This window comes from Dromiciops gliroides, chromosome 2 (assembly GCF_019393635.1).
Source record: "Dromiciops gliroides isolate mDroGli1 chromosome 2, mDroGli1.pri, whole genome shotgun sequence".
Classification (NCBI taxonomy): domain Eukaryota; kingdom Metazoa; phylum Chordata; class Mammalia; order Microbiotheria; family Microbiotheriidae; genus Dromiciops; species Dromiciops gliroides.
The window spans coordinates 552035907-552059043 of record NC_057862.1 but is presented as its reverse complement, the minus strand read 5'-3'; the positions used below and the strand labels follow the sequence as shown (position 1 = coordinate 552059043).

The window sequence follows — 23137 nt, the reverse complement described above, 5'->3', positions numbered from 1 at the left end:
TATATATATACATACATACATACACACACACACACATATATACGTATATATATATATGTGTATGTTTGTGTGTGTATGTATGTATATATGCATGTGTGCGTATGATTCCTAAATCTATATATCCAGTCTTAATCTCTTCAGTCACATAGCAACAACCACTTTTTAAACAACTAAACCTGGACTGGATACCCCATAGGCATCCAAAAGATAATTCATTACCTTTTACCAAAAAATGTTCTCCTCTTTCTAATTTTCCTTAAGGGCACCACCATCCTCCTAGTCATCCAGGTTCACAATCTTCATGCCATCCTTAATTCCTTATATGCACTCACCCTACATATTCAATCTGTTGTCAAATTTTGTCATATTTACCTTCACAACATTTCTCACATGACCCATTCTCTCTACTCACACAACCACTATTTGTATAGGTCCCCATCACCTCTTATCTGGACTACTGCAATAGCCTCTAAATGGACTCCCTACTTTGAGTCTCTCCCCACTCCAATCATCCTCTATTGTAATGGCAAATTGATCTTCCTAAAGTACAGGTTTGACTATGTCATCTGCCCTACTTAATAAAGTCTACCGGCTCCCTATTATCTCCAAGAGCAAAAATAAAATGCTATTTAGTACTGTACTTTTTTTGCTTTTGTTTGTATCCCCTGTGAAGTGCCTGGAACACAATAAGCATTTATTAAATGCTTGTAGACCGACTGACCAATGAAATCACAAGTCTGAAACAGTTTATTAATAATAATATCTCTCAGGGCAGATAGGTGGCACAGTGGATAGAGCACCGGCCCTGGATTCAGGAGGACCTGAGTTCAAATCTGGCCTCGGACACTTAACACTTACTAGCTGTGTGACCCTGGGCAAGTCACTTAACCCCAATTGCCTCACAAAAATAATAATAATAATATCTCTCCATTAATGGTAACATCTCCACCCACCCCCCAAAAAAAAATAAGGTAGTGAAACCTTATGTGACCTTCATGCATAGAATATTCTAGAATCAGTCATTAATATTGTTCTTCTTCCTATGATGGCCCTATTTGTTCCCTACACTGCCCCAGACATAGAGTAGGAATGTCATCAAGTGAGTCACCAAAACATCTACATTTCTAATGTCAGAAAACTTCCTCTTATTAATATGCTTGGTAAGAATTGGGAAAATAACCACAATGCTAATAGTAAGGAGAAATAGATTTTGAAATTGAGAGAAAAGATGAGAACTGAGGTTTGTGTAGCAGTAGCTAATATTAACAATAATAAGAATAACTTTTAAAGCTGGCCAATTTCCATCTGAGCTTTTTGTTTTATTTACTTTTTACCCAAAAAACAAAAAAATTTTTTAATTATAATTGTAGTCATTTCTAAAAGAAAATTAAAAGTTCTATTTAACAAAATATTTTACAAGAATACCACACTAACAATAGTTTTATGCTTCCATAAAGAAAAATGTCCAACATCTTAAAATTATTTTTCTCCAGCTAAAATGTTGCACAGCTTTGAGCAAAAGATGGCCAAAAATTTGGAGACAAATACTACTCAAAGTAGTCAAACAGGAAAGGAAGGACACAAAAACGAGTGAATAATTAAAGTCTATATTTAACTATTTCAATGACAATAAAATTGAAATTTTGGAGTGATAAACATTATATATTAAGCAATGCAAAATGAACTGCTCACTACTGTTTCACATTGCTGTAGAGGGCAGAATCCTTTTTATTGGTCCATTATTTATTCCTATTCATAATTCCCACTTTACAAACCCAACCAATATAAAATATTTTACTCATGGATACCTGAGATAGAATCTAAGCTATACCATGATCACCAACCTCTACTTTATTACCACTGAGGTAAAACCAATTTTGCTCAGCTAAATTCTTGTGCAACTTGTCAAAGTCCAGCACGGGGCTGCTTTTAAATTAATCTTTCCAAACTGAACAAAGAAGTCCTACCAAAGACAGTTAACATACTAATTAGGAACTGTCTCATCATTTCAACAAAATTAATTAAGAGGAAGGCAAACTAGAGCTAAACAGTTATTCTTCCAGTCTTACAAATAAATTAAACTTTCATAATTTGCCCACCAATGCTATTTTCCATCTTCAATAGATATGTACATATAAGTATACACATATATATTAAAAATATATCATGATACTCAGTGCAGATCACCTTCAAATTAATTACTAGTAAAAATGACTTTGCATTTTAATAAACTAGGCTAAAATCCAAAAATAAGTTGTCTGACTGATTATATAAATATTCTAAAGTTAATAAGCAATATGGATTTCTACTTGGCAAGTTGCAAAGCCAACAACATTTGGGGCTGACACAGAATAGACTCCCTCTAAGAAAGAAAAGGCAAGTAAAAATATTTCTGAGCAAAACAAGAAAATCAAAGTTTAAAGGTCATGGATAAACTTAATGGTTTCACATGCTTACCACCAATATTTACTATGGACTCCGGACCAATAAGTTGGTTTTCAAATAACTTTTCTGCTTGTTGCAACTTCACATTTGGTCGCAGAACTCCAAGTAGGAAGGGGGGCTCTTTGAAACTATAAAGGAATGAAATTTAATCTATTCAAGTAAACAATAAATACAGCAAATACAACAATAAAATATTTATTAAAAAAGTATCATGAGTACAGGACTACTTTTTTTTTTTAGTGAGGCAATTGGGGTTAAGTGACTTGCCCAGGGTCACACAGCTAGTAAGTGTTAAGTGTCTGAGGCCGGATTTGAACTCAGGTCCTCCTGACTCCAGGGCCGGTGCTCTATCCACTGCAGCACCTAGCTGCCCCTAGGACTACTTTTTTGACATAGGAGATACAAAAACTATCATGTTAGTATTACCAACCATAGTTCTATCAATGAAGAGGATGTGTTCCTAAGACATATTTGGTTGTCATAAACTTAGCAGAAGTAACCAGAGGCATTAGAAGTTGTTTTATAGAATAAAAATAACATTTAAATGAAAAATATAAAGCATTAACATTTAGACCAAAATCAGTAATCAATTGTTAACTAAACATGTCTCTTCAAACCTTCAGTTCCTGAATAAAAGAGCAGACTCTTCCACCCTGCCATCTTCTCTTCTAGCCAGCTCAACTTTCTCTCCCCAGGCCCAATCTATCCCTGAGAACACTTTTAAAAACCCCTTCTACTACATCCTCTAGAGCTTCCACTTCACTGTACTCCTCCTCTATCCATCCTCTATTGCTTCTTCTAATACTTCTCTACATCCTCAAATTGGCTTCCCCTAGAGACACTTTGACTTTGCAATAGTGGTGTCTATTCCCATTCCTTTCAACCTATAAAGCAAGAGAGAAAGGCATACTTCTTCCCCTCTACTCTCAAATCTCGCCTTTTGTTCTGCTGCCACTATTTAATAGTCTCCTTTGAAGCCATGCCAACTATTTATACCATCCTGTCCCTATCCTATTTGATATCATCTGCTGACTCCAGAGTCAGCAGTCTTCTGCTTTCCTTAATGGCTTAAATATCTTGTTCAGTCTTCCTTTCCACTTTATGTCCTATCAACATACTAAGTGACCTTAATGTCCTTTTTGATGACCCTTATAATACACTGATCATGTAATTCTTCAACCTTTTTAACTTCTCTGCCCTCCAACTGGACTTAATTTTAGCCATACAACCAGGTCACATCTTAGAATTCACCATCCCTTCAAGCTATTCTGTCTTCAAGACTGTACTCTGAAATTACCCTCTCTGATCACAATTGCCTATCCTTCTATTTCTCCCATGATCTCCTTGCTACTGAATCTGCTCTTTATCCTTATCAGGAACTTGTTCCTTCCTATTTATTTACCCATTCCTTCAACTCATGTTCTAATTTCATTTTCCTATCCATTTGACCCCATGGTAAACTTTATTAACATTGCATTAGGGCAGCTAGGTGGTGCAGTGGGGGAAGCCAGGTGGTGCAGTGTATCCGCCCTGGATTCAGGAGGACCTGAGTTCAAATCCAGCCTCAAACATTTAACACTTACTAGCTGTGTGGCCCTGAGCAAGTCATTTAACCCCAATTGCCTCACCAAAAAAAAAAAATTGCATTAACATTATTGTGTCGTAAGAGATGATGAAGCAGTTTCAGAAAACCTAAGAAGACTTGTATTAATTAATACAGAATGATGTGAGTAGAATCAGGAGAACAATTTATTTAATAGTAACAATGTTGAAAAGACAAACCGCTTTGAAAGACTTAGGAACACTGATTAACACAATGAGCACACCCACAGTTCCAAAGGACTCATGTTGAAATATGCTGCCTGACTACCTCATGAGAGAGAACCAATGGACTCAGAGTACAGAATGAAACACAATTTTTTTGGGCATGACCAATTTGAGAAATTGTTTTGTTTTATTATACATGTTTATAACAGGAGTTTGGGGTTTTTTTGCTTTCTCAGTGGGGATGAGGGAAGGGGAGGAAAGAAGGAGATGTGATGTATAAAAAGTCCAAGAAACAATTTCTGGGTAATTAATGATTTTATTAATTATGGCTAGTGAATAATTAATAAAAGGATGGTCATTTGGCTTTCTCTCATAAACCAAAGACCCCTCCTGGAGGCCTCTTGACATTTACATACCCTTGGAAGAGTGGGTATTTCTGACAGGTGGGAATCAACTCTGATTGGTTAACAATTAGTGAGAGAACGAATATTATAATGAAAGGTGGACCTATTCTAATGAGGGGCTAGGTACCCCAACTCTGATTATATCACTCATGGACAAAGAGAGACTCAAGCCAGACTACTGGAAATCTTTACAAAAGGCTCTATTCTCTACCCAGTCAGTGAAGGATGAGTAGTGGGGTAAAATTCCACCTAAATTAAATTATCCTTCTAAACTCTTCTAGTTGGGTGGAGTAATGTGGGGACCAATTTTTAATTGGGGAGTGTTAGCTAAGCAGCTCACCACAATATTGGGGCAAAGAAGGAGACCGGAAGCCTCCCTCAAAACAGAACAGGATTTATTTTAACAAGAATGAACTTTAAAAAAAAAAAACACAAACAGGATTGGTAGGATCAAGGGAAAGGAAATAAAATGGGGAAAGGGAAATTATACAACCTTAAAAGATACCACCGCCCAGGAATCAGCTGAGAATACGCAGCAGATCTCCTGTCGTTCCAGTGTTCCACTAGAATGCCCAATTCTCCTCCCTCAATCCTAGAAAAACCCCACACAGCCCCAGCCAATGGGATGGCCGCTCTGACAGTCACATGACTGCCCTCACTAGGCTTCCAATCATTATAATTTGCCAGGCCCATGTAGGCGTTAGCGAGTGGTGATGACGTGAGGTGCCAGTGCCATGGCAACGGCTACAACCAGTGGATGGAGCACCATGTGGTTTTCGGAGCCCAAGGCCAGTGCGAGCAAAGGCATAAAAACCTCAAATAACAATTAATTCTTTACAATAAGAAGCATGTACCCAGATGATTTGAGCAGTCTCATCTATCAGCAATGTCCTTCACAAAGACTGGCTGAATAACCTACAAGGGTTTGTTTCTGAATGAGAGAATAGTGGAGGAAAAAACCCCTGGATTCCACCCCCCCATATTAATTGGTTCTTAATATAAGAGAGAAGGAAGACCTTCATTTGAAAAGAAACTTTTTGAAGTTTTTTTTTTAATTGCATACACATCTACCCTTAAATCCCTTACCCTTTAACCTTCTACCATTCTAACTTTGTTAATCACCACTACCAAAAAATTTCTACATCTGCCTTTTCCATTTCATATACATATCTACTGATGGATAAATTCACAAAACTATGCTGACTGGACCTACCATCAATTCATGCTATCTAACCTCAAATGAGTCCTCCACATGGTTGCATGACAATGCACTTATTCATTTCTTCTACCCAAATTCCCTTAACAGTACTCATCATCATCTAAACAACTGTAAAAATATTAATTTTTCATGAGTACAATACTGCCTAAGTTAATTTACTTATTCAATGCCATACCAATCAAACTACCAAAGGATTATTTTATAAACCTAGAAAAATTAAATTTAATTCATCTGGAAGAACAAAAGATCAAGACTATCAAGGCAATAAATAAAAAAAAAGTTAAGGAAGGAGGACTAGCAGTTGCAGATTTCATACTATAGTACAAAACAATAATCATCAAGACAGTCTGGTACTGGCTGAGGCATAGAATGGTGAATCAGTGTAATAGTTTATATACATGATACACAGTAGTAAATCACCATAGTAAACTAGTGTTTGATAAACCCAAAGATCTAAGCTATTGGGGTAAGAAGTCAATATTTGACAAAAATTGCTAGGAAAACAGAAAAGCAGTTTGGCAAAATCTAGGCATAGACCAACATCTCACACCATATACCAAGATAAGATTAAGATAAATAAATGACTTAGACATAAAGGATGATAAAAATAAATTAAGGAAGTATGGGGAAAATGTACATGTCAGAGCTATGGATAAGGAAAGAGTTTATGACCAAACAAGAGAGAGGAAGTAAAACAGATTGTTTAGAATATATAACATTATATATTTTCACATAGACAAAACTTTGTAACCAAAATTAGATGGAAAATGGGAAATTTGAGGGGGAAAATCTACAGAAAGTTTCTCTGATTTCATTTCTTAAATAGAGAAATGCAAACTAAAACAGCTCTGAGGTACCACTTCACACCCATCAGATTGGCTAATATGACAGAAAAAGAAAATGACAAAAACTGGGGGAGATGTAGAAAAATAGGCACACTAATGCATTATTGGTGGAGTTGTGAACTGGTCCAACCATTCCAGAGAATAATTTGAAACTATGCCCAAAGGGCTATGTAGCTTTGCATCCCCTTGATCAAGCAATACTACTACTAAGTCCTATATCCCAAATAAATCAAAGAAAATGGAAAAGGACCCAAAAATACAAAAATATTTATAGCAGCGCTTTTTGTGATGTCAAAGAATTGGAAATTTAGGAGATGCCCATCAATTGGGGAATGGCTGAACAAGCCATGGTATAATGGTATTGTAATGGAATATTAGTACACTATAAGAAATGATAAGGGGGATAGTTTCAGAAAAACCTGGGAAGATTTATATGAATTGATACAAAGTGAAATGAGCAGAACCAGGAGAACACTGTACAAAGTAATAACAATATTGTAACAAAAATCAACTGTGAAAGATTTAGCTACTTTGATCAATACAATAATCCATAAAAATCCCAAAGGATTCATGATGAAAAATACTATCTATCTCCAAAGACAGAACTGATAAACACTGAGTGCAGAGTGAAGCTTATATGTTTTCACCTTCTTTACTTTTCTTGCTTTTTTTTAAAACATGGCTAATATGGAAGTTTAAAAAAAAAAAAACACTGTACTCATCTTTCTTGACCTCTCTGCAATATCAAACACTGATAACCATCACCCTACAATACCTTTTCTCCCCTGGTTTTAGAGACACTGCCCTCTCATGGCTTATTTCCAAACTCTCTGGGTGGTCCTTCTTTAAGTTCTCATCCTCCATAAATACAGGGGCCCTCACCTACCCACACCTCTTTTCCATCTCTACAGTCTCCACCTTGGTGATCTCACTTCCCAGTTTTAACTATTAATGTTTTAACTAGAATTATCTAAGCAGATAATTCCTAAATCTCTATCTGTAGACCTAACCCTTCTCCCAAATACCAGTTTACTATCTCCAACTATATATAGAACATATCTACCAGGATGTCCTGACAACACTTTAACATTTCTAAAATCAAATTTATTCTCCTTCCCCTCCAACTTCTCTATTTCTGTTAATGGTTCCAGCATCCTCCCAGGCATCCAAGTTTGAAATTTTAGAATCATCTTTTACTTCTCTCTCTCATAGCCATATCCCCATCTCATATCCTTCCCATATCCAATCAGTTGCCAAGTCCTATAGATTCTAACCCTACAAAATTTCTCATATCCATTTCTATCTTTCTAATCCAATCGCTGTTCAGACCTTCATAATTTTTTCCTGGAATAGTTTGATAGACTTCTTTTTTTAAATAGTATTTTGTTCCAATTACATGTAAAGATAATTTTCAACATTCATTTTTGTAAGATTTTGAGTTCCAAAGTTTTCTCCCTCCCTTCCTTCCCTCTCCACTCCTGAAGCTAGCAAGCAATCTGATTTAGGTTATACATTAGAATCATGTTAAACATATTTCCACATTAGTCATGTTGTAAAAGAAGAATCAGATCAAAAGGGAAATACCATAAGAAAGAAGAAACAAAAACAAACCAAAAAAGTGAAAATAGAATGCTTCAATCTGCATTCAAACTCCATAGTTCTTTTTCTGGATGTGGAGAGCATTTTACATCATGAGTCTTTTCGAACTGTTTTATATCACTGTATTGCTGAGAAGAGCTAAGTCTATCACAGGTGATCACCACACAGTGTTGCTGTTACTGTGGACAGTGTTCTCCTGATTCTGCTCATTTTACTCAGCATCAGTTCGTGTAAGTCTTTCCAGGTTTTTCTGAAATCTGCCTGCTCATAATTTCTTACAGCACAATATTATTCTATAACACTCATATACCACACCTTGTTCAGCCATTCCCAATTGATGGGCAACCCCTCAATTTCTAATTCTTTGCCTTCACAAAAAGAACAACTATAATTATTTTTGTGCTTGAGGGTCCTTTTCCCTTTTTTATGATCTCTTTGGGATATAGACCCAATAGTGGTATTGCTGGATCAAAGGGTATACACACTTTTATAGCCTTTTGGGCATAGTTCCAAATTGCTCTCCAGAATGGTTGGATCAGTTCACAACTCCACCAACAATGCATTAGTGTTCCAATTTTCCCACATCTTCTCCAACATTTATCTTTTTCCCTTTTTTGCCATATTAACCAATCTGATAGGTGTGAAGGAGTACCTCAGAGTAGTTTTAATTTGCATTTCTCTAATCAATAATGATTGAGAATATTTTTTCATATAGCTATAGATAGCTTTAATTTCTTCATATGAAAACTGCCTATTCATATCCTTCGACCATTTCTCAATTGGGGAATGACTTGTATTCTTATAAATTTGATTAAGTTCTCTATATATTTAAGAAATGGGGCCTTTATCAGAAACACTGGCTGTAAAAATTATTTCCCATCTTTCTGCTTTCCTTCTTATCTGGGTTACATTGGTTTAGTTTGTCCAAAACCTTTTTTATTAAATGTAATCAAAATGATCCCATTTTGTATTTCATGATGTTCTCTATCTCATCTTTGGTTATAAATTCTTCCCCTCACCATAGATCTGACAGGTAAACTATTCCTTCCTCTTCTAATTTGCCTGTGGTATCTTGGTAGACTTCTAAATGATATTCCTGCTTCCACTTTCTCCACACTCTAATCTACCCTACAACCTAATGATTGAGTAATGCTCCTAATGTGATCTCTGCTCCCATCACTGTCCTCACAATAGCATTTAATAACTTTCCAGTGACTCTGAAAGTCTATACTCCTTAGCCTAGGATTTAGGGATCTATGGAATCTAGCTCCAACCTACCATTCTAACCTTATCTCATAAACCTCTCCTTCACATACTTTATAATGCTGCTAATATGAATTATTCATGGTTCACAATTTTTTCCCATGTATTGCACTCTTTCATCTGCTATAAACCTATCTGCCAAACTACTACCCATCCTCAGGTCCTAAATAAAACCCTACCTGTTTCCCTGATCCTCCATAGATAAAAGTAGTCTCTTGCTCCTTCATATTCCTTTGTTTATAACTCTCCCAGGTACTTATTCTATCACATTTATTTGTATAAAAGTTTAATCTATCCTACTACATTGTAAGGTCTCTGAGGACAGGACCAAATCTTTTCATAAGATTTTCATAAGGAAGGAGGGAGGGAGGGAGGGAAAGAAGGAAGGAAGGAAGGAAGGAAGGAAGGAAGGAAGGAAGGAAGGAAGGAAGGAAGGAAGGAAGGAAGGAAGGAAGGGAGGGAGGGAGGGAGGGAGGGAGGGAGGGAGGGAGGGAGGGAGGGAGGGAGGGAGGAAGGAAGGAAGGAAGGAAGGAAGGAAGGAAGGAAGGAAGGAAGGAAGGAAGGAAGGAAGGAAGGAAGGAAGGAAGGAAGGAAGGAAGGAAGGAAGGAAGGAAGGAAGGAAGGAAGGAAGGAAGGAAGGAAGGAAGGAAGGAAGGAAAGAAGGAAGGAAGGAAAGATTTGCTTTGGGCATTATACACCTACTGACTAAATCTAGATTGTATTAGCATTTTTAGCAAATGACTAAGGAAAAGTAGGACACTAATCACATGTAAAAATAGGACATGGATGTATAGTAGACTTTAAATAAGACAAGTTAAAGTTAACTCCTTTTGCATATACCTTTTTTCCTACTTAAGAACAGTCTGTTTTTCAAACTTGAGTCATTTAAGTTCTGCTTAATCATATCCTTATAACTATAAGAATGGCAGAAATCAGATCATTTGTCATAGATACATTGTATATGATACATAAACCACTTTGGGCACTCAAGAATTTTTAAAAATAATCATCTAAACACAAAAAATATTTTCTGTCATAATAACTTACTTTTAATTATAGATTTGCTTCATCATGCCCTTTCATCCTAAAGGAATAATGGCTTCAATTAAATTATCTTTAGAAAATCATTGTGGAGAATTGTGAATATAACTCACCTGAGAGGTTGAGGATCAATGGGGCAATTCAGCAGAGTTACTGCCCCAAGCAAAGGAACCAAAAGGGACACTGCTAGCATCATAAAGGTCATCTGGAAAACTCTACTGCTATAAGTGCTGCAAAAAATAAAATACATAAAAGCAATCAGCAGAGAATAAAAATAGTTTTACAGATCTCTTTAAATTTCATAGGTTTTAGGTTTATAGGTTTAAATTTCATAGATTAAGAGATCAGGAAGAGCCTCTCACCTAATTTCTTCACAAGTGGCTATTTGCTTTGCTACTTGTGTTAAAGTTTAATACTATTGTCCCTCCCCTTCCAGCATGCTTTGCCTTTTACCAGTAAATGTGTTGCTTTTTTGTTTCTTCCAAGTGCTGGAAGCACTAAATTGCCTGGTATATGCCAGACAGTTATTGCCTTTAGCTTTACTGCTTTGGAAGAAAGCTTGTGGGGAAAAGGTCAATCTAAGCTAAGGGCTTTAATGGGGGGGAAGGGGGAGGGAGGTGCTGCTAAACACTGAGAGGTTGTCTGTGTCTAAAGAAGCACTGGTGATTTCTATTATCTGTGTCCACACTCAACACATGAACATATACTACTATACTGTAGTAACTTCCTAATTGGTCTCCAGAGTCTCTACCCATCCTCCACATGGTTACCAATATGAATTTCCTAAGGGTAAGCCTAATTTACCCTTAAGGATGTCATTCATCTTGCTCAATAAACTCCAAAGACTCCTGCTTGTTTCTAGAATCAAACATAAGCTCAAGATCTTCATGACCTAGCCCCAACTTACCTCCCCAAACTTATATACTATTCCCCTTCCCAAAGTTCGTGGTCTACTCAGACTGACCTTCTTGCTGTTCTTTACATGTATGGACTACATCTCCTATCTCCATGCTTTTGTCCCAGCTGTTCCCCCATGCCTAGAAAGTATTCTCACCTCACCTCACCTCTTCTTAGAATCTTTTGTTTCTTTAAAGACTGTTCAAGAAACATTTTCTACACTAGAGAATCTTAACCTGGGGTGAATTTTTAAAATATATTTAGATGACTATATTTCAATATAATTGGTTTCTTTTGTAATCCTTTGTATATAATTTGATAAATTTAAAAACATTATTCTGAGAAAGTATCCTTGGTTTCACCAGCTTGCCAAAGGGATCCATGACTCAAAAGTAGTTAAGAATCCAGTTCTACAAAGGGCTTGCCTTTCTCTCACTCTACCCCCCCTCAAAAAAAAAACATCATAAATACAGTTTATATATTTTTGTATACAGATGTGTCATATATGTATGTATATATGTATGTATGTTTGTGTGTGGGTGTGTGTGTGTGTACAGAGAGAGAGAGAGAGAGAGAGAGAGAGAGTCTCCCCCATATTAGGGCCTTCGGGTAGAGACTTTTTCATTTTTGCCTCCATTCCCAGTGAGACAAAATTTAATGATTCTATTCAGATGAGGGAGAGGAAGGCAAATTGAGTTAATTCAAGAAATGTATTTAAGCAAAAGATACCTCAATCCTTTCTAATAAGTGGAATAATAGCAAGCAAAATAAAGTTAAAGTAGAAATATAAAATCCCAATTTTTTTATAGTGTAACCCTAACAAAAAGTAGTTAATATACTCTAAATTCAAAGGTATAAGTATTAATTTGCTTATTTTGAAGATTAAACACATGGATGTTTTCAAGAACATAATCTTCATTATAGAGTCCCACTGGAATTTTTCAGATGTTAAAACTAAAGCTGATGCAACAGACTAAGCAGCACCATGTGTTGAAAGAGGTCCCTTGGCAATAATTATGAAAACCTAATCCCTCATAAGGAAATCTTTCACCAGCCTAACTGTCTAACCTTTAACAACTTCACAAACTGGTCAGTTCATGTTTTATTTGCAAGAAAAGTGAGATTCACTTTTTCTATGTGTAGTGAATACCCTAATACATTTTCTATATCATAAAAGAAGTCATCACGTGTAGCACAAATGGAGATAGTCTTTAAAACATATATGAAGGTTTATTTTCCTCAGGTGTATTCCTAGATCACTAATAAAGTTAACTCTATTAACCATGTTGCACTGATCCTAGGAAAATTTTGGTTTTAACCAGGTGTGTGCTGAGCCAGCTAAAACTGGTACAAGAGCCAAATGTTCAATGTTTTAAAGCATTTGCATCTCAAAAATTGGCAAATACTACAAGTCAGGACTTGATTAATTGCTTTATTGTCTAGATGTAATGAAGTGATAAAGAAAATGTTAATAATGCAGATTAAACTTGAAAGTGTGTCATAGGTACTTTTTTTGTTGTTTTTGGAGAGCCGATTGTTAAACATTTATCAACACACATTTGTTCTAACCATCAAAGAATATATTAAAGCACTTTGCATAATATCATTTCATTGCTATTTTACACAACATGCTGATTACAGCCAATACCAAAAAAACTGTTGTCAATGGTGCTGTTAGCCAATATCAACAATGGTTATCTTAACCAGTCAAAGCATTTGTTATAACAGCTAGGCATTATCTCATCAAACACAGAGTTTTGATCATAACATATCTATAAAATTGTGGCTTCTATAAATGGAAGGGGTCTTAGAGATCTCTTAGTTCAACCTCCTTCCCAATATAGGAATTTTACTGCAATAACCCTACTAGTTATATATACTCTTCTTGAATACTTCTAGTAACAAGGAACTCTCTAGATCACAAAGAACCCCATTCCATTTTGTACATCTTCAATTGTTGGAAATTTCTTCCTGATACTGAACCAAAATCTGACCCCTTGTAGCTTCTACCCATTTCTGCCCCATGAAACAAAACACAACAAATCCAACTCTTGGTCTATATATTGGTCTATATATTCAAATATGTGAAGACAGATATCACAGTTCCTTCTTCCTCCCTGACAAAGTTTTCTCTTTTTCAAGCTAAATAACTCTACTTCCTTCAAACTTTCCTAAAACCACATGGTTCCCAGATCTTTTAACATATTAACCTCTTCTGGATAGCTTCCATTTTGTCAATGTCTCCTCTTAAACAGTGGCATCCAGAATTAAATAACACAGTAGTTCCCTGACAAATTCATAGAATAGGATTTTTACCTCCCTGGGTCTAGAAGTTATACATCTATTAACAAGGCCTAAAATTGTATTAGCCTTTTGGGCAATTGAGTCACACCACTGCCTCATTTTGGACTTAAAAATTGTTCTCCATTCTGTAGCATACAGTTGATTTGTTAAAACTAAAGACTATATAATTTTTGTTAACAAAATGGATGAACTGTTTCATAATATTTTTCCTTCCTAACCTGTGCAGGCATGTCCAGACCAGGAAAACTAATCCCTTGCCTTTTAGGTATAGTGCCTCATGAGATTAGAGACAACATGTTGTCTTCAATCTCTGGAGGTAATTTCAGCCTCAAGCAGTCTCTATATCCTTTACAAAAATTATAAACAGAATAATTCAGATATTCTCTAAGAGTAAGTAAACAATCATGATGATGCAATTAGATGTGACAATTATTGAAGGCTCAGCCCTGACCTATAAGGATTTCTGTCGACTTATACTGAGAGTTCTAGAAGCCAAATTAAAAAGGTTTTCCAGGTCCTCAGACAGCATCAGCATAGTCTACTGGAAATGGTGTTGGACTCAGAATCAAGAAGACCTAGGCTTGTTTGGAGTCCCACTTCTGATCAGGAACAACACACAACTAACTCTCAACTATCCAGTTCTATAATATCTATGTAAATAACATCTATGGTACCTCTCTTACAAAGGTGTTATAAGGATCAAATAAGAGTACATAAAGAAAGCACTATGCAAACTTTTAAAGTACTACATAAATGTCAACTATTATCATTATTATCCCACCAAGACTGAATTGAACAGAAGCACTTTGTGTCAAGCTCTTAAGTGCTAAGAAATGTGGTTTTATTTGACTGGAGAAAATCTATGTAGCATAATAGAAACTCTGAAAAAAAAATTAATAAATCTGACAATTTTCCTGCATCAGGACAATTAACTACAACAAAGATCAAGCTAATTACAAGAGCTAGAACTACCTATAAATGTCAAATAGCAGGAAAATATAGAAAGAAGTGGTTATAATTTAAATTTACCATCATAGTTCTCATATTACATTAAACTTAGGAAACATTATTTTCATTTTATGGATGAGAAAATCAAGGAAAAAATTAAGTGATTCAATTTCACTCAACAAGTAGCCATGCTTGAAAGAAAACCGTGGTCTCTTGACTTATCTCAGTGCTCTTGACTATTCCACACTGCTCATTTACAAAGCTAATAAAAATAACAACAACCAAAAAACCCTATTTGGGACATGGGGTGGGGTAGTAAGGAGAAAGGAAATTTACTTGAAGGGAAGAGTAGAATAGCTATTGAATTTTTAACTTAATATTCAACAATTTGATTCATCCTTCATTTTCTCTCCTAAATAATAATAAAAAGTTGCTGTGCACTATTACATAGTTGCGTTCTCTTTCTAGAAGCAACTGTGTTCCAAAGAGAATGGTTTCACAGCATACACAATTATTATTATCAATTATGTTTCTAAAGTATTTGAGAATACAAGATACAGGGTGATAACAAACTTTAATTTATATGCTAGCAAGGTTCTCTTACTGATTTTCCACACTGAATGACGGGATTTAAGACCAGATCATGCTCCTTCACAGCTCACAGAAATTTATTTAACAGCAAATATGATGTCTAGAATTGTAGCTTTATATATGGGCTTATGTAACACTGTTCAACCTCTATGTCCATTAAATAAAATCATTAGGATTAATTTCTCTTTTCACTCCACCACCTGTGTAAACTATGGGCAAATCACAGACTCTTAAACTTAGAATATATCTCATCTATAAAATGCATATTTCACATGTCTAAAAGCAGGGAATCATACCCAAATAATCTGGGGTTTTGTGCAGTACTAAGATCTATGATTAACCTACTCTGTTCTTTTGAATATGTACTTTTATGGATTCATATAATATATTCTGCTTAGCACACCTTACTTCTCAACAAAAGCCTATTCTTAAGTGTTAATATGTTCCTATTGCTACTCTTTTCCATTGATCTCCTTTATTTCATTTTGATATTTTATAGCACTGGACTTCTGAGGTAGCTAAAGAAAATAATCAGAATAAAAATGGAAAGGTCCCCTTAAAATTAACTATCTGGGATAAAAATCTAAGACAAAAGCATCAATAATGTGAATTAAGAATCTAAACAATCACAATGTTATGTACATGTTAAAAGAATCTCTCTAAATAGAGAGATAAAGGGACAATAAGTTTGTGGCCCTTAATTGATTTTTCCTGTAAACTCATGGCCCTTAATAATGTTTTCTCATTCAGGTGTTACATTAGAAAAGATCAAGACTGAGATATAAAAATTTTATCAAAAAAATAAGAAGTAAAGGAGAAAAATACAAGAACTGAGTGGCAACATTGACTGACAAAGTTAGGAAATCTATCAAAGCCACTACAAAGTACATTAAGATGAGGAAACAGGACCATGTGATTCCATTAATTCAATTTAAACAAATATAAAGGGGGGCAGCTAGGTGGCACAGTGGATAGAGCACCGGCCATGGATTCAGGAGGACCTGAGTTCAAATCTGGCCTCAGACCCTTGACACTTACTAGCTGTGTGACCCTGGGCAAGTCACTTAACCCCAATTGCCTCACAAAAATAAAATAAAAACAATAAACAAATATAAAGGGTAAATCCCCAAAGGAAAATGTAAGAATGATTTAATTAACTATGCAATTAAAATGTAACCTTTGGGGGCAGCTAGGTGGCACAGTGGATAAAACAGGGGCCCTGGATTCAGGAGAACCTGAATTCAAATCCGACTCAGACACTTGACACTAGCTGTAGGATACGGGGCAAGTCACTTAACCCTCATTGCCCCACAAAAAAAAACAAAAACAAACAAACAAAAGGTAACCTTCCCCTCCCTCCATTCCCATTCTACCCCAGTGACAGAAGTATAGAGATCTCAGAATTAGATTTAGCCCCCACTTCAAGGAGGAATTATCTTTCTAAACAATAATAGATACCTGATGAACACCTCAAAATATCTGTTTCTTTCATCTTTCTATTTTAAATGTGTATGAATGAATTTTTTTTACATTTGTTGCTACAGATTACTGAGTTTGTTGATTGGGACTTTCTAAAGAGAAGTCACAAGTTTATGGGAAAGAGAATTGGACTAAGCATTAAAAGACCTACGTCTTGGTCTTAATTCTAACACTAGCTGTGTGACTTTAGGCAAATCATGTAACCTCATGAAGTCCATTCCTCAATGACAAAGTGGGTAATGTGTTTGCCATGATTATCTAACAGTTGGTGAGAATTAGATGAGACAATGGCTATGAAAGCATTCTCTTTTTTACTTTTCCTTCTTCTTCTTCTTCTTCTTCTTCTTCTTCTTCTTCATTCTTTCTTCTTCTTATTCTCCTTTCTTCTCCTTCTCCTTCTCCTTCTCCTTCTCCTTCTCCTTCTCCTTCTCCTTCTCCTTCTCCTTCTTCTTCTTCTTCGCAATTGGGATTAAGTGACTTTCCCAGGGTCACAAAGCTAGTAAGTGTCAACTGTCTGAGGCCTGATTTGAACTCAGGTCCTCCTGACTCCTGGGCCAGTGCTCTATCCACTCCGCCACCTAGCTGCCCCTGAAAGTATTCTCAAATTGTAAAGAACTATAACAATGTATTAAGGGTAGTTAGGTGGTGTAGTAGATAGATGCCAAGCCTGGAGTCAAAAATACCTGTTTTCAAATGTGATTTCAGACACCCACTAGCTGTGTGACACCCTCCCCTCACAAATCACTTAATCCTGTTTGCCTCAGTTTCCTCATTTGAAAAAGAAGCTGGAGAAGGAAGTGGCAAACCACTCTAATATCTTTGCCAAAAACCTCAGATGGGGTCATAAAGTTGGACACAACTGAATAATAACAATTTATTATTGTTGTTATTTTCTATAACTATTACTGAGAGGCTAAGCAATAAATGCTCAGTAAAATATAGTAAATGATGTGCAGTGTATATTCATGATAAATACCATTTGCACATACTGAATATATACTTTGAGGGCCTCAAGTCTTATCACTCAATTTGTATTCAAAGGACCTGGATTCAAATCCTCTTTTTTTGGGGGGGGGGGGCAATGGTTTGGACAATGTCACTTTGCATCTCTGGACCTGAGTTATCCTTATACGTAAAATGTGTAAACTGGACCAGATTATCTTTCCTTTCCAGTTCTAAGTCATATGATTATACTTACACCACTACACCATATTCATTGTTCTCACAAGTAAAATGTCATTACAAGATATTCTCCCAACACTTGATTTTCCGGAATCACAGCCAATGAGGATATCATTTATTAACTTCTTCCTTCTGTTAAAAAATACCTACCCCTAAAATGCATTACCCTTCTTCCTCTTGTTTAGTAATATATGTAAACCTATTCAGACAGTCTCTCTTGCATTTAGTTCACTGCCTGCTCTACCACATCTATATACCTGGGGGTAAACCTATATATCCACCAGGTGTTGTGGAGATTTCACTTAAATTGTGATGGAGCTTTAGATAAAAGCTTCAAGTTTAAGAACATTGAGATCAAGTTTCCTATCTAGGTTCTCTTAAAGATGGGATCAGAAGAGCCCTAGCCCAGGGTAGAGCATGCTTTAATTCGCTTTGACCTCTCCCAGCAGCATGCTACTGCTATCCTCAACACTCCTTAACCTTTCTGCAGCATTTTGATATTTTGATTGCTCCCATCCTCCTGATACTCACTCTATCTTGACTTCTACAACATTTTACTCTTAAAATTTTTCTCTTACCTATCCAAACCACTCCTTCCTTTTCCTTTGTTGGATCTTCATCTTTCTCCTGGCCCTTAACTCCTAGAGTGTCCCCTGAAGGTTCTGTTCTTGGCCTTCCCTTCTGTCTTTCTACATCATCTCTCTTGGCAATTTCATCTCCTCTACTATAACATCAATTATCACTTCTATGCATATGACTCAAACCAATATCTCCACCCCTAAACCCTCCCTAGAGCATTAATACTATATTATAACTGCCTAGTGGTTATACTGCCTGTGCCTAAAATGCTAGTCTAAAACTGAATTTATATTGCCCCCCAAAAAAAAACCTTCCCCTAACATTTATACTTCTGTTGATGACACCACGTCTTCCCCAGTCACTAGGCTTCTAATAGAATTCATATTTGCTAACCTTCCCTTCAGTTGCCAAGCCTTATCAATTCCATCTTCAATTCAATTTGGCAAACACTATCAAAAGTCCAAAGCAAGAGCATGGCACTGTGCCGGACCCTACAGATACAAAGATAAAGATGAAATAATTGCTGCCTTCAAAAAGCCCATTTTCTACTGATTGATACAACAGACACACAGGTAAACACATATAAAAACATACAAAAATAAAAACACAAAGTCACTTCAGAATGGAGAAGGGAAGATTAAATCTTCTGAAAGGGGAAGCACTTGATCTGATCCTTGAAGGAGGCTAGGGATTCTAAAGGAAAAACTGAGAAACGGTACTTTTCTGGCACAAGAGATGGCCTTTACAACATCTACTGAATCCATTCCCTATTTTTTCATTATACTACAGCATCTCAGGTTTAGGCTTTGAACTTTTCTTACCTGAACTTACCTAACCCTCCTAACTAATTGGTCTTCCTGACTCCAAGATATCCTCTCTTCAATCTACCCTTCAAACTACTCCTGCAATTATTAATACAGTGCTATGATCACATCACTCTTTTAAAAAACATCTGGGTACCTTTCCAAAGCCTAGCAAAACAGTATAAACTGCTGTTTGGAGCCCTTATGGGATATCCACAATCTAGCTGCAATCTACATTTCCAACCTTATTCACACTACTTCTCTTTACCTGCTTTGTTTCAGTCAAAATGGACTATTCCTCATTCCTTCATTCTTGTACTGCCCACTACAACTTCCATGCCCTTGCACGTGGCCCAACTCGACCTGGAACAGACTTCTAGGCATCATCATCTCTACCTATTGAAATCAAGGCCCAATTCCAGCTGTACCATCTCCAATCTGTGATTCACACCATCTTCCACCCAAATCCCCTCAAAAGGTGAACTCTCAAAATTCAGAAGATGCCACAGACAAGCAGGAAAGTGTTATGGTTAAATGTAATATGTACTCTTTTGGGGGGGGGGAGGGGTTGCGGGGCAATGGGGGTTAAGTGACTTGCCCAGGGTCACACAGCTAGTAAGTGTCAAGTGTCTGAAGGCCGGATTTGAACTCCGGTACTTCTGAATTTGGGGCCAGTGCTTTATCCACTGTGCCACCTAGCTGCCCTGTACTTTTTTAAAAACTCAAATTTGCATAACAGATTCAAGGTCTTATATACAATCCTCTTTTCTGTCCTCCTTTGGTATATGGAAATGTTTGTGTCTGTTTATGTTTGGTTAAGGTCATAATAAAATTTAAATAGAAAGAAAACTTTTTTTTAAAGTAATTTCTTCCTCTTCGAATTTCCCATAGCATTTTGCCTGGCCTCTTCTTTGCCCCCTCCCTCATTTCATATTTAATGCTGTATGTACATTCCCAAACCTACTCAACAAACATTTATCAAGAACCTATGTGATTGTAAAATAAAAGAAAAAATATATATCTATGTAGGTGTTTAGTAAATTTTTAAACTGAATTCTCACCACCATCCCAAAAGCGACCAGTTCTCCTCAAATTTCTTGTACCGATTTCCCCTTTTCATATTTATTTCTGTGCGTGTTCCTCGACCCATCACTACACGAATTAAACTGTAAGTGAATTAGCCCAAAGTCTGGGTCTTATTTACATTCGTTAGTAATGCTCATTGGACTGAATTGAAAATTCGGTGTTTTAAGGCACAAGGGTAGGGGGAACCTGGGGACAGGAGTGTCTAGCCAGATGCCCGGTGAGTGAGACCAGCGGGTGACAGCTAAACCAAAGCCCAGGAGGAGGGCAAGGAGGAGTAACTGCGGTGGCGGAATCCACACTCAGGACTACTAAAATCCTGGGAAACTGGAACTTCAGGCAAAGAATGAGGGACGAACAGGGCAGACGCATTCGGCGCATGACACGCCTCACGCACACGCATTGCATGCACATGCAATACAAACATGCATACACAACAACCCTTGCATGCGAACACAAGACTCCCATCCTGGACTTGAGACCACCGAGCCCACCCACTCCGACGTCCCGGCCAGAAAGGGAGTCAGGGGAGCCGGAGGATCCTGGGCCGAGGCGGCTCGACCTCTACCGTGCCCTGCTTGGCTTCCTGCGCCTGGTTGTCCTCAGTGTGACTTGAGCCCCGAGGGCCGGCGCTGCCGCAGCCCCTCTGCCTCATTCATGGCGCTGATACCGCTGTCTCCCGACGCCCAGGACTGAAGTGGACAGTGGCGGCTCCCACTCAAAGAGCAGTCCGGGGCTCGTCCGCGGCCCCGCCCTCGCCGGGACGGCCAACTCCGCCCCGCCCCGCCTCTTCACCTCCATCCGGCCCGCCTTCGTCCGCAGGCGGGCCTGGCTCCGCCTCGACATCCTATAGCCGCCACTGTTGGTTAGGCCCCTGGCGCGGGAAAGATGACGTTAAACTGCCGAGTGCCGTCCCGTGCCGGCTGGCGCTGGGAGATGGACGTCGACGGCGGGAACGTAGCCTCTGGCTCCCAGGAGTCATTTAGCAGCTGCGCTCATGGTTGTTTCAGCTTCCACTCTCAGTCCTTTTGGCTTCCCCCAGTCTCTCTTCAGGGCCCGGGCTCCGCGAGGATGTATAGTAGAGGAAGGAGTTGCGGGGCGAGGTCTGGGCGCGGGGGCCGAGGACCCCGGGCAGCCCCCCGAACTCTTGCCTGAAGGTGTTTCATCCCGTCCCCGAGCCGAGGGGTGACTGACCAGACCATGTCACAGCTAACAGTAGAGCGAAAGGAAATGAAAGATCATGAAACGTTGTATCGGAATTTTCGAGTTGGAAGGATCGGCAGAAATGTAGTCCAACCTTTTTCGTTTTTACCGGGGAGGAAAACGAGGGCCGAAGAGATCACTACTGCCTGAAGGTCATCATACTAAGTAGAGAGGGCAGGACTCCAGGCCTAAGAGGCCCGGAGAACTTGTTACCTGCCCAAAGAAGTGGAAGGGGCAGGATCAGAACCTAAACCCTCCCCTTCCAATGCAAATCCTTTTTTCTCATGTAGTAGTGTTGGTTTGAAGATAGGACAACAGTATCTTTACCATGAGAAACATCTTGTCAGTCAACAAGCATTTTATTAAGCACTTTCATGTGGGCCAGGCACTGTGCTAAGTGCGGGAAATGCAAAGCCCCCGCCCCCCCCCCCCCCCCCCCGGCAAAAAAGTCTTAAAGGAACTCAGATTCTAATAAAGGAGGACTACACGAAAAAGGCTACGCATGTGTATGTGCCGAATAGATAGAAGGTAATCTCCAGTGAAAAGCAGGACTGATGGATCTGGAAGGAAAGGAGAGCAACCAGCAGGAAAGGCTTCCCACTAATGATGGAATTCGAACTGAATCTGGAGGAAGCCAGTAAACACGTGGCCTAGAAGAAGAATGTCTGTTGTAAATAAGGGCAAAAGGGGAAGTTGCAGATTGTAGAATAAGAGAGGTGTAAAAAGACTGAAAGCTGAAATTAATTGCCATATCCTTCTCCAGCTCATTTTACAGATGGGGAAACGGGCAAACAGGGTTAAGTGACCTGCCCAGGGTCACACAGCTAATAAAGATCTAGGCCAGATTTGAACTCAGGAAAATGAGTCTTTCTGACTTCCAGGCCCAATGCTCTATCCACTGTGTCACCTAGCTACCCTAGCCACATAGTAGACAAACCCTAAGGATTTGCCTGAGTCACATAGAGACTTAGTGATTTTCATAGTACCTCGCAGCTATTAATATTTGAACCCAGGTTTTCTGACTATAAGCCAGCACTATCATTTGCTGCCTCTGTTATTACTATTTATTACCACATCGATAGCTTTTGGCCACATAACAAGAAGACAGGACTTATTGGAAAGACTGATATTGGCAAAGAGGAAGGCAAAAGGAGGAGATGGCAGAAGAGAAGATGGATAGAAAGTGTCATGAAAATAATGAACATGGGCTTGGACAGACTTCAGGAGATAGTGGAGAATAGAAGGACCTGGCATGCTAGGGTCCATGGCACACAAAGAGTCAGACATGACTGATTAACAACAACACATCAATAAGAAAATACAAATAGTAATCTAAATTAATAAATCCTAACCAAACTAGATCCTGAAAATGAAATAATTGAGTCTTATGGCTTTCCCTTTGTATAATTACCTTTAAAACTACTAGGTGGTGCTAGTATTTCCATATAAACAAGGTCAAATGACAGCAACAGAACTGAAGGATTA

The 23137-nt window shown here is 37.9% G+C and overlaps 1 protein-coding gene across 4 annotated transcripts in view; it reads right to left on the bottom strand.

Moving 5' to 3' along the window:
• The window catches only part of LOC122743222 (adipocyte plasma membrane associated protein), a 51588-nt gene extending 30365 nt beyond the window's left edge, over nt 1-21223 (bottom strand). The window contains exons 1-3 of one of the 4 annotated variants that reach the window (XM_043988020.1): nt 21023-21223; nt 10697-10817; nt 2458-2573 (exon numbers count right to left, since the gene is read on the bottom strand). In XM_043988020.1, the coding sequence (XP_043843955.1) occupies nt 2458-2573; nt 10697-10817; nt 21023-21104 (319 nt within the window). In that variant the 5' untranslated portion in view covers nt 21105-21223. Of the gene's footprint in view, nt 1-2457; nt 2574-10696; nt 10818-10945; nt 11068-20427; nt 20532-20890; nt 20914-21022 lie in introns of those variants that run through there. The other 3 variants (XM_043988021.1, XM_043988019.1, XM_043988022.1) reach the window with 3 other exon arrangements.
• Nucleotides 21224-23137: the final 1914 nt, after the last annotated feature.